We start from the raw sequence: 11,799 nt of genomic DNA on the forward strand, positions 1-11,799 counted from the left end.
TCACTTGTCCTTGTGCCGCTCCACCTCGGAGAGGGTGCTCTGCAGGATCGTGGTGCTGACGGAGGAACGGAAGAGGGTGACGGTGAAGAAAGCGATGAGAACCAGGTTCCCCAGCAGGGCGGTGCTAAGGGTGGCGAACGTGTGCGTGAAGGTGGACGCCGGCGCGTGGGTGCTCAGCCAGTCCCGGCGCAAGTGCAAGTCACACAAGACAGCTTCCAGTTGGAAGTGGGTGCCGACCACCGCACAGATGTGGAACAGCTGGTGGCTGTGCCCTGTGGTGGGGCAAGGGAAAAAAGGTAATAAGAACAAACCTCTTCCTGCTAGTGAGGCGAATTCTGCGATTCAACATGAACCGAACTGATTAAAGCGCAGATACAGTTTTATTCAGGAACTAACAGACTTAATAGTAAAGAGGAGAGACAGAGACGGGTACCTGAGCTACATCACTAGCTGAGAGAGAAAGAGAGAGAGGCTGTGGAACGTCTGAGAAGAAGCAGGACATTGCCTGGAGAGTAGCAATCCAAAGACAGACAAGGAATGACAATTAACGGGAGAGAAGGTGCTGACCTCACTATCCTATCTAACTGTCCTCTTGCTGCCTCCAGTGGGGTCTTCTCCTCTTTCTACACCAGACTGCCTACCCAACACCCTCTATCCTAAGCACAGGTCTGTTCAACTGTACCTGTGGCGAACATAGGCTTTAGTCCCTCTTATGACTTTATTGTAGGTTGCAGGTTATTGACCTTAGCACTGTTGACAAGTTCTTTTTTGTGTGTGTTTGTGTGTGTGTGTTTGTGCACGCGCACCTGGAAGTCACGTTGATCTCTGGTGACCAACCCCTACTGGGGGCCTGGAGGATATTCAGAAAGGTGGCTGAATGAAGCCTGCCTCTGTCCTCCCGAGTCGGTATTCCAAGGAAGTCTCCCATCCAAGTACTTACCACAGTCGATCCCACTTAGCTTCTGAGATCTGGTGAGATCGGGGTAGCCTGGGCCACCCAGGTCAGGTCTTCTTCATTTGGCTTGTTTCTGAGGCTTAACAAGTCAGGGTCACTAAAATACATGTGGACTCTTGGGTTTGGTGTGAAGGTTCTAGAAGCTCCTGTTGGTTATGAAGAACTCACTGGTGTTTCACTCATTTCTCTGAATTCCCATCAGGAAGTACTGTAGCTCCACCTAGTGAGGAAGGCTGGCTACAACTCTGCTCTTACCTATGTAATCGAAGCGACCAGGAGCCAAGCGTTCAGGCAGGTGGGATGCAAAGAGGAAGCCAGTGAGGAGGGCGAAGAAAAGGTGATAGGAATAACCAGCTATGGCGTCATTCCAAGGGCAGTCTTCACCAAAACAGAAGAACAGCTGAAAGAAGGAAAAACATGAACCAACAATGGTGGAAACTGGGATTTTTCAGGGTGGCAGATGAGGAAACAATTATTCTAACCCAGGGGTCCCCAACTTTTTTCAGCCTACAGGCACCTTTGGAATTCTGACATTGCATGGTGGGTGGAGCCACAAAATGGCTGCCTCAAAATGTCTACCACAGGAGGTGGTGCCAGTCACAAAATGGCTGCTGCACCGGCTTACCTTCAGTCACACAGCGAAGATCATTGTGCTGTGGTGGCAGCTGCTGCCAAAGCAACATTTTAAAAAATCCGCACAGCCAACCAAATCTCCAATGGCTAACCAAAAGCCTTGATGGGCAAAAGCCCCACCTGGCCCTGCTCACTTTCTGAAAACAGTCAGCAGGCATCATGGTGCCCACGGGCACCACACTGGGTACCCCTGTTTTAACCTGTAATAACCATTCGAGAAAATAAAACAAAATAAAAATGGGAGGAATCTAGAGGGGAAACCAGGGGAACAGACATGAAGATAATGAGTGTGTAGCCCTCTACAGATGACATTGCAGGAGCTGAACTCAACAGCTCAACAGGGGGGAATCAGGCACAAAATACTCTGCCCTGCACCCCTGCCTAAGGGCCAGACGAGATAGGCTGTTTTCTTACAGAGCTGGGTTCACACAGGTGAGGCCAGGGGGAGTTGGAAGCCCTTCTATGCCCCATGGTGGCATCCCAAGCCCAAATGGTCTGTACTTTTAAGAGAACAAAGTTTGAGTCCAGGGGCACCTTTAAGACCAACAAAGTTGTATTCAAGGTCTAAGATCTCCCGTGCATCCACCTTGAATTAAACTCTGTTGGTCTTAAAGGTGCCGCTGGACTCGAACTTTGTTCTGCGGATTTAGACCAACATGAATGCATTTTAACCCACCTGAATGTATTTTTAACGGACATTCCTTATAGCTGCTGTGTGGCTTTGGGGGAAACTCTTCCTCACAGACAGAGAGGGGGGAGAGAGAGGCTGCTGCACCGGCTTACCTTCAGTCACACAGCGAAGATTATTGTGCTGTGGTGGCAGCTGCTGCCAAAGCAACATTTTAAAAAATCCGCACAGCCAACCAAATCTCCAATGGCTAACCAAAAGCCTTGATGGGCAAAAGCCCCACCTGGCCCTGCTCACTTTCTGAAAACAGTCAGCAGGCATCATGGTGCCCACGGGCACCACACTGGGTACCCCTGTTTTAACCTGTAATAACCATTCGAGAAAATAAAACAAAATAAAAATGGGAGGAATCTAGAGGGGAAACCAGGGGAACAGACATGAAGATGATGAGTGTGTAGCCCTCTACAGATGACATTGCAGGAGCTGAACTCAACAGCTCAACAGGGGGGAATCAGGCACAAAATACTCTGCCCTGCACCCCTGCCTAAGGGCCAGACGAGATAGGCTGTTTTCTTACAGAGCTGGGTTCACACAGGTGAGGCCAGGGGGAGTTGGAAGCCCTTCTATGCCCCATGGTGGCATCCCAAGCCCAAATGGTCTGTACTTTTAAGAGAACAAAGTTTGAGTCCAGGGGCACCTTTAAGACCAACAAAGTTGTATTCAAGGTCTAAGATCTCCCGTGCATCCACCTTGAATTAAACTCTGTTGGTCTTAAAGGTGCCGCTGGACTCGAACTTTGTTCTGCGGATTTAGACCAACATGAATGCATTTTAACCCACCTGAATGTATTTTTAACGGACATTCCTTATAGCTGCTGTGTGGCTTTGGGGGAAACTCTTCCTCACAGAGAGAGAGGGGGGAGAGAGAGAGAGAGAGAGAGAGAGAGAACAGCTAGTTTGGCCTTCAGTCTATCCTGGGAGACTGAAAAGTTCTTCCACTGGTTTCTGAATTGCCATTTTTAATATCAGATTTGTGTCAGCCATCTCCAGCCACCACCTGGAGGTTGGCAACCATAGTCAGGATACTGAGAGTGAGTGAGCCTGCGCCAGGGGCTGTGTGGCTTACAAAATGAGCCTACCCTGTAGAACAGCGGTATGTTATCAAAGATGAAGGGGTAGACAAAGGCCACTGTCCTCAAGATCTTGCTCAGTGGCGGGCACTCCAGTTCCAGGAATCTAGGGACAGAGAAAGGCAGAAAAAAAAAGAAGAAGTGGTAATTAAATGCAGCTTGGAAATGCAGCCAAAGCAACCCACAGACAGATAAAGAGGAGCCTTTGAAAAGCGGCTTGTACTTTACAACATAGCAGCACAGCTAGCTTTAAAGGGAGGCGGCACAAATTCATGGAGAAGAGGTCCATCAATGGCTACCAGCTGCAACGACTAAACAGAACCTCTCTTTTCAGAGGCAGTCTATCTATAAATAACAGTTCCCGGGCAGGGTAATAAATAGGGAGAAGGATGCTGCCTTCATGCCCTTGTTGGTGGACTTCCCAGGGGCATCCAGAAGGCCACCAAGAGAAACAGAATGTTAGAGAGGAGAGAGGAGAAGAGGCCAGGGAAACAAAAGACACTGCAGAGGAAAGGGGAGGGGGCAGAACGTTTCTGAAATGAGGACTAGGAGCCTGAGTTGACAAAGGGTGTTAAGAACCTAAACAGAGAGAGCGTGTGGTCCTAGCTTCCTCAACTCCCTCAGTTTTTTTTCCTTCCCCTTTAACTGATTCTCGCTGACCAATAATTGTGGAGATGGAGAAATCAATTATTTAGAGACCTTATTTATTTTACTAAATAATTTTTTTTTTACCCTTTGCCTTCATTTATTTAGGGTATTTCTATGCCGCTTAAGGCGGCTTACATGCAGGTGCACATGAGGTACAGAATAATACCCCCAGGGCCATTTCCAAGCAGGAAAACGGTGTGGGGCATAGGGATGCCAGGTGGGACCTGGGGGTACCCCGGAATGACAGCTCATCTCCAGACTACAGAGATCAGTTCCCCTGAAGAAAAGGGATGCTTTAGAGGGTGGATTCTATGGCCTTGGACCCGACTGAGGTTCCTTTCCTTCCCATGCTCCACCCTGAAATCTCCAGTTTTCCAACCTGGATCTGGCAACCCTATGCCCTCCACCCCCTGCCAGTGGCCAGGGAGTACCTGGCAACCCTAATGGGGTAGAAGGCAGATGACCACCTCCCTGTTAGGGTTGCCAGGTCGCTTACCGGTTGCGATAGGAGGGGAGTAGGTCCTGGTCCAGGACATTCACGGATGCGCCACAATGACGTTGCCTGGAACTGACGTCATCACACTAGGCACATCGCTGGTGGACGCTCTGCTTGAAAACTCTATGATACCATAGAGTTTTCAAACTGAATGCTAGAGTGTCCACCGGTGACGTGTCCAGTGCAATGATGTCACCTCCAGGTGACGTCATCATGCCGGGCACGTCAGCCCGACCTGGGCACTTTGGGGGTGGGGGGTGGGGAGCTGGTAGCCCTACTCCCTTTTTTCAAAGATCCCAGTCTAACTGTTGGCAGAGCTTAAATATGCAAAGGAAGTGGAGCACTGACTGTTTAGAGAAAAATTAGTAGGTTTATTATAGAAGACAAATCCGTTATAAAGCATACTGAGAGAAAGCCTAAACTAACCAGTCTAACTGCTGTGAGTGGAACAAAGAGCAACAGGAATCCCTACAGGAGCAGGAAGTCTCCAGAAGAGCCCATGAGGAGACAGCAACAACACAATTTGAAAAAGTGGGTATGCTAACTTCAAGTCCTTCAGCTGTCCCCCGTAGGATGATCTTCAGATCTTCTTCATAAGGCTGCATTGTAGACCTTGCATGATATAGGCCTGGCGTGATGTGGTCCATGGGGTCGCGAACAGTCAGACTCAACTGTGCGACTGAACAACAACAACATAGAGCTTCCATATTCCAACATGAACAAGACCCCTGCACATCTAGAAACTGGGTTCTCAGTGGGGAATACATGCCTTTTTAAAAAAGTCTTCTTGGTGAAACTAGACACATGACTTTGTAACATGCAGCGAGGACCATGTGCACCAACAGCATGAGAGGGGCTGGAAAGCATTTTAAGTGAATTAGGGTTGAATGTCTAGCAGAAATCTAACAACTTAAACATCTCTAGGTCACTGTACTATCACACTGGAAGGATACTGCTTCTGTTTCATTCCTTCCTGCCATGTAGCTGCTAAAAGCATAGGAGCTAGAGTTGCCAACTTTGGGTTGGAAAATTCCTGAAGATTTGGGGTGGGGTTTTGGGAGGAGATGTTCCTTAGTGGGCCATAATGACATAGTCTATGATCCAAAGCAGCCATTTACTCCCAGCCAGGAATTGATCTCAGTGGTCTGAAGATCAGTTATCCCATCTGGTGGAAGGGGGTTGTCCAAATGGATTAATATTATATAGGTATTTCAACGCAACCCACTTTGATAAAGTTATACAGCAGCATTCGTTGCATGTGAGTGATAATAGAATTTTCTACAGAATTACTACAGTAAATGATTTTGCAACATATTGCAACATTTACTGACTCTTCATTATTTTTGTCATAGATGTTTTTGGATTTCTAGCAGTCTAAGGTTGCCGGGTGCCCCTCTGGCCACTGGCAGGGGATGGGGGGTAAAGGTTGTCAGATCCAGGCTGGGAAACTCCTGGAGATTTGGGGGTGGAGCCTGGGGAGGACAGGAACCTCAGTGGGGTACGATGCCATAGAGTCTACCCTCCAAAGCATCCATTTTCTCCACGGGAAGTTATCTCTGAAGTCTGGAGATGAGCTGTAATTCCAGGGGATCCCCAGGTCCCACCTGGAGGCTGCCATCCATAGGCAGATCGGCAGTCTGGGTGACTTGATACCACCTGACTTGCATGATCCAACTAGGCCCAGCTGCTTGCTACTCTTCAATAGCAGCCACCCTATGAAAGCCGGTGTGGTGCAGCAGTTAGGGTCTGCAAGACCCAGGTTCAGATCCCCATCTTGCTGTGGAAGCTGACTGGGTGATTTTGGACCAGTCACACATTTTCAGCCTAACCAACCTCACAGGGTTATTGTGCAGATAAAAGAGAGGTAGGGTTGCCAGGTCTCTGTTGGAAAATACCTGGAGACTTTGGGGGTGGATCCAGGAGAGGGCAGGGTTTGAGGAGGTGAGGGCCCTCAGCATGGAACAATGCCATAGAGTCCACCTTTCAAAGCAGCCATTTTCTCCAGGGGAGCTGATCTTTGTCAGTTGGGGGATCAGTTGTAAAAGCCGGAGATCTCCAGGCCCCACCTGAAGGCTGGCGGCCCTAAAGGGAGGAGAGAATAATGTAAGCTGCTTTGGTCCCCACTATGGAGAAAGACTGTAATTTTCCTAGGTAGAGGCTGTGGGGGAGGGGGGTGGAGATGGAAAGCTGAAGACAGAGAGGCAGATAAGGGTTGGTTGGCTGTTGGGTGGGAAGGAAATAGGGTTGCCAGATCACCCAGAATTACAACTGTTGTCCAGGTGACAGAAATCAGTTCCCCTTGATAAAATGGCTGCTTTGGAGGGTTGAGTCCATGACATTATACCCTGCTGAGGCTGCTTGCCTCCCCAAGCCTCACTGTCCCGAGGCTCAACCCCCAAATCTCCAGGGATTTCTGAACCTGGAGCTGGCAACCGTAAGGTGAATTGATCTCTGTAGCTGGGAAATCCATTGAGATTCCCAGAGCGCTGCTACTGCTGCTGTCGGGGGAGAGGAAGCAGGTAGGTGGCTGGGAGCACTGCCACCACCGCTGCTGCTGAGTGGGGTGGGGGAAGAAGCAGGCAGGAGGCTGGGAGAAAGAGAGGGAGGGGGTGGGGCAGAAAGAGAGAGAAAGGGTGATGAGATGGGGAGGCAGAAAAACAAAGAGGTGACGGGTCAGAAAGAGAGAGGAAGTAACATGCATAGAGAAGAGAGAGAGAGAGAGTAAGAAAAGAGGGGGCAGAAGGGAGAAAGAGTGCGAGAGAGGTAGGGGGAGAGGGGAGGAAGCAAAGGTGTGAGGAATAGGATAACCATCCCGCAAGTTTCTTGCGGGTCTCCACTTGTTGGATGTATAAGTATCTTTAAGTTTAGTGAAGCTATATTTCATTTTTATTATATAACAATAGAGAATTTGTGACATAAGTTAGCACGGTGTGTCTCATCTTTGGTTTACACAATCTCTCCCGTGCGCTCTTTTGGTTTACCCAACCTCCAGGTGGTGGCTGGAGGTCTCTGGCTATTACAACTGATCTCCAGATGACAGAGATCAGTTCCCCTGGAAAAAAGGGTTGCTTTAGAAGGTGGACTCTATGGCATTGCCAGGGCCGACTCGAGGTGTTTCTGCGCCCTAGGCGAGGCTGCCTTGTGGTGCACATGCCAACCTCCCGGGGGGCCTGGAGACCTCTGGAGCCAGCCACCCTTTTGCTACCGCCTCCCCCCCGCAGCTGTCAGACACCCCACATGTTCCTGCAGCGCTCTCCAAGATGGAAGAGAGATTTTTCTCGTGCTCCGCTTCCGAAGGCAGTTTGGGAGGGAGGTGGGGGGGGATCCTGTCTCCAGGCGGGGGATGCTCACCGGATGCCTCTCCCCAATTAGCGAAGTGTTGACACTTGGAGAGCTGCTTGCGGGCTTTTGGTGGCGGGGGGGAGGCACAGCTCGGCGCCCCATCCAGGGCCCAGCACTCTAGGGGAATGCCTAGTTCGCCTAGTGGGTGAGCCAGCCCTGGGCAGCCTAGTTCGCCTAGTGGGTGAGCCAGCCCTCTCCTCCCCAAACCTCACCCTCCTCAGGCTTCACCCCCAAAATCTCCAGGTATTTCCCAACCCAGAGCTGGCAACCCTACAACCTCAACAGGAGCCCTTTCAGAGAAAAGGCTTGAAACCCAGTTCTAATTTCTCCTATTTTAGGCTGAAAGACAAGACATAAATCTTTTAAATAACTACACTGCATCCCTCCTCCAATTTTTCATACTTACAAGTGTCCTGCAAGGTTGATCAGATTACAACTAACCAAACATCAGCCAGTGAACGTTGTAACCAAATGGGGATTTGAATCCAGGTCTTCCCAATCTAAGCCCACACTGACTGCTGAACTATATTGAATCTTGATTCCGTTTTAAAAATAGCATTGAAAAACCTAAATCCCTTTTCATTGATGTGTGTATATAAATATATAGAAAATTCTGAGAAAGTGAAGAAAGAAGAGATTTCTGACTGCTTGCAGAACACAGTTCTTACTTAGAGCTGAAATGAATTTGGACAAGAGATTCTTAACCCTTTAATTCAGATTTGCTCAGAAAATTATTTGGATTTTGCTGGATTTGGGATTTGATAATTAGATTTTAAGATTGGGTTTAAACAAAACTGAATATCAGAATTTGGAACTTTTCAAAACTCAAAGTGCTGCATCTGAATTTGCACAAAAACGCAGTTCATTTCAGCTCCTTTCTTGGTACTGCAAGAGAGTCTTACATACCGGGAGTAACAAGAGAGGCTTGTGCAGACAAAGGAATTAAAGGCGGCCACAGGGACAAAGTAATGGTGCAAAGGGCCATTCACCCAGCGGTCGGGCATTGTATAGGCTCCATACGTGAAAGCGCAGCCTATAAACAGACAAACACATGCTGTTAAGGGGAGTGACTCCACATGGTTCTCCACGGTGCCTGCCACAGAAGTGCAAAAAGTATGCACTTCTCTCTCCATGTAGGGATTCTATGCTCTAGTTTACATGATACATTCACCACAGGGACCTTCCTGCTCTCTTGTGACATATCTGTTCACTTGGGAAGGTTACCCATGAGCATTAGGCATCTGATATGTTAGCTTGCTATCTTAGGAATCCACCTGATCTTTTTTGGCCTGTGGCAATTAGACTTCAAAAGTTCTTTTGGGAACGAGGCTTAGTTGGCCATTGGGTTCTGATTTGATTCCAAATGGTCTGAAAGAATGGAGACTATCCAGCCTTTTGTGTGTCTATGGTTCTTCTTCAAAATAGTGGCTTCTACAACTTTCTTTTAGAAAGGTGCCAAGGGCTCATGGGACATGGAACCCCTGGAACAAGTGGTGGTGGGGACACATTCTGACGGAAAAGATTTTTTTAAATACCTTTTATACCACACAAACACATCATGATTTGCAATGATCAACACACATAGAAAGTATACTCGTCAGACTAGGAAACTGGCAAGTTATATCATGTAGACGAGGCTCCGTTTTCAAGAGCTCCCACTGAGTGTTTGATGGGACAATGAGCTGCAGTCCAAGATGAGTAAAACGTGACCTTCATCCAGACACTGAGACCACCAGTACATAGCTGCCATTCATTCATTCATTCACTGGTGGATGGGACTAAAGTGGAGGGACCATGGTTAAGTGACAAGACCTAGAGTTGCCAGCTCTGGGTTGGGAAATTCCTGGAGATTTGGGAGTGGAGTGCAGGGAGGGTGGGATTTAGATAGCGGAAGGACCTCGGCAAGATTCAGTGCAATAGATTCCACTCTCCAAAGCAGCCATTTTCTCCAGGGGAACTGATCTCTGTAGTCTGGAAATCAATTGTAATTCCAGAAGATCTCCAGACCCCAACCTAGAGGTTAGCAACCATAGAGGGGAAAATACTTCGCAATGGAGAACTTGACCTAACCCTATCCCAGGACCAGTCCCTGCCATATCCCATTTTTCCTGGACCCTCCCTAGGGGGCCTGCACAATCAAATGTGTATAGTGAGTTCCATGCTTGAAATTTAATCCCAGCCATGCATGGACTCAGGCTGGATCAAGACCATGGTGTGCAAGGAGAGTGGGCTTACGTCCCCACCCCCAATGCCATTTCCTAACTTGAAACAGCTCGGGGGGGGCTAATTGCCCCACTGAGGTGAACCCCACCAGTGCCTGTGGACCCCTGGAACAAGGCTAATAGCAGCCCCCTGGGGGCATTTCAGGTTGAGAAAATAAGGCAGAGAGGAAGACTAAAGTCCCCTGTCCCCGACTGCTGTGGCTGCAATCCAAATCGGGTCTGCACGTAGTTCCCAGAACAAAAACATACAATACACATGTGATTGCAGAAGCCCAGGGAGGACCTAGGGGGAACTATAATGTTTAGTTAGTCCCTGAGTTAGCCGGAGTTGGGAGATATTTCTGTGCCTGAAACCCTGGCAAGATGCTGGTGGTCAGAGTAGAAGCTAATCAAAGTAGGTGGCCTGATTTGCCTGCCTTTGGAGGAGGAGGAGGAGGAGGAGGAGGAGGAGGAGGAGGAGGTGCATGGACTTCTACCCCGCCCGTCGGTGGGCGTCTCAAAGGAGGAGGAGGAGGAGGAGATTGGATTTATACCCCGCCCTTCGCTTGGAGTCTCAGAGCGGCTTACAAACTCCTTCCCCTTCCCCTCCCCACAACAGACACCCTGTGAGGTGGGTGGGGCTGAGAGAACTCTGACACAAACTGCTCTTTTTCAAGGACAGCTGTGCTAGAGCTTGTGACTGACCCAAGGTCACATCAGCAGGTGCAAGTGGAGGAGTGGGGAATCAAACCCGGTTCTCCCAGATTAGAGTCCGCACACCTAACCACTACACCGAACTGGCTCTCAGTCCTGGCATTTCCAGTTGAGGAATATAAGGCCTGACTTAAAAGTTATCCTTATGAGGCAGCCTTATGAAGTTAAGGATTATCCTTATGAAGTTATCCTTATAATATAAGGCCTGACTTAAAAGTTATCCTTATATGGCAATTTTTCCCACAGGTGACTTCACATGGGTAGCAGTGTGTGTGAACAAGATCTTTGGGTACGGGTGGACCAAAAGTTAAATATGAGCAGCCAGTGTGATGTGGCAATAAAAAAGATCTTGGGGTGTATCAATACAGGCATAACATCCAAATCGCAAGATGTGATAGTCCTGCTGTACACTGCACTGGTCAGGCCACACCTGCAGTATTGTGTGCGGTTCTGGAGGCCTCACTTCAAAAAGGATATGGACAGAATGGAGCAGGTGCAGAGGAGAGTGATGAGGATGATCAGGGGCCTGGAGACCAAACCCTATGAGGAAAGGCTGAGGGACTTGGGAATGTTCAGTCTGGAGAAGAGGAGGTTGAAGGGGGACATGATTGCTCTCTTGGAGTATTTGAAGGGCTGTCACTTTAGAGGAGAGGGCAGGGAGCTGTTTCTGTTAGCAGAAGAGGGTAGGACTCACATTAATGGGTTTAAATTAAGGGCAGGAAGGTACCAGCTGGATATTAGTGAAAACTTTTTTACAGTAAGAGTTGTTCAACATCAGTTGCCTAGGGAGGTGGTGAGCTCCCCTTCACTAGCAGTCTTTAAGCAGCGGCTGGACAAACCCTTGTCAGGGTTACTCTAGGCCAGTGATGGCGAACCTTTTAAAGACCGAGTGCCCAAACTGCAACCCAAAACCCACTTATTTATCGCAAAGTGCCAACACGGCAATTTAACCTGAATACTGAGGTTTTACTTTAGAAAAAACAACTCACATTAACTTAAGATGATCCAAACAAAGTAAGGAAATCAATCCCAAATGCTTTCATTTACTTAAAA

General features: G+C 48.5%; 1 protein-coding gene across 1 annotated transcript in view; it reads right to left on the reverse strand.

Moving 5' to 3' along the window:
• The window catches only part of PAQR6 (progestin and adipoQ receptor family member VI), a 29,333-nt gene continuing 17,534 nt past the window's right edge, over positions 1-11,799 (reverse strand). Inside the window, exons 4-8 of the mRNA XM_015410799.1 lie at positions 10,143-10,183; positions 8,738-8,924; positions 3,355-3,451; positions 1,211-1,355; positions 1-272 (exon numbers count right to left, since the gene is read on the reverse strand). Of these exons, the coding sequence (XP_015266285.1) occupies positions 1-272; positions 1,211-1,355; positions 3,355-3,451; positions 8,738-8,924; positions 10,143-10,183 (742 nt within the window). The remainder of the gene's footprint in view (positions 273-1,210; positions 1,356-3,354; positions 3,452-8,737; positions 8,925-10,142; positions 10,184-11,799) is intronic.

The sequence above is a fragment of the Gekko japonicus genome, unplaced genomic scaffold (assembly GCF_001447785.1).
Source record: "Gekko japonicus isolate JY-2015 unplaced genomic scaffold, Gekko_japonicus_V1.1 scaffold42, whole genome shotgun sequence".
NCBI classification, from domain to species: domain Eukaryota; kingdom Metazoa; phylum Chordata; class Lepidosauria; order Squamata; family Gekkonidae; genus Gekko; species Gekko japonicus.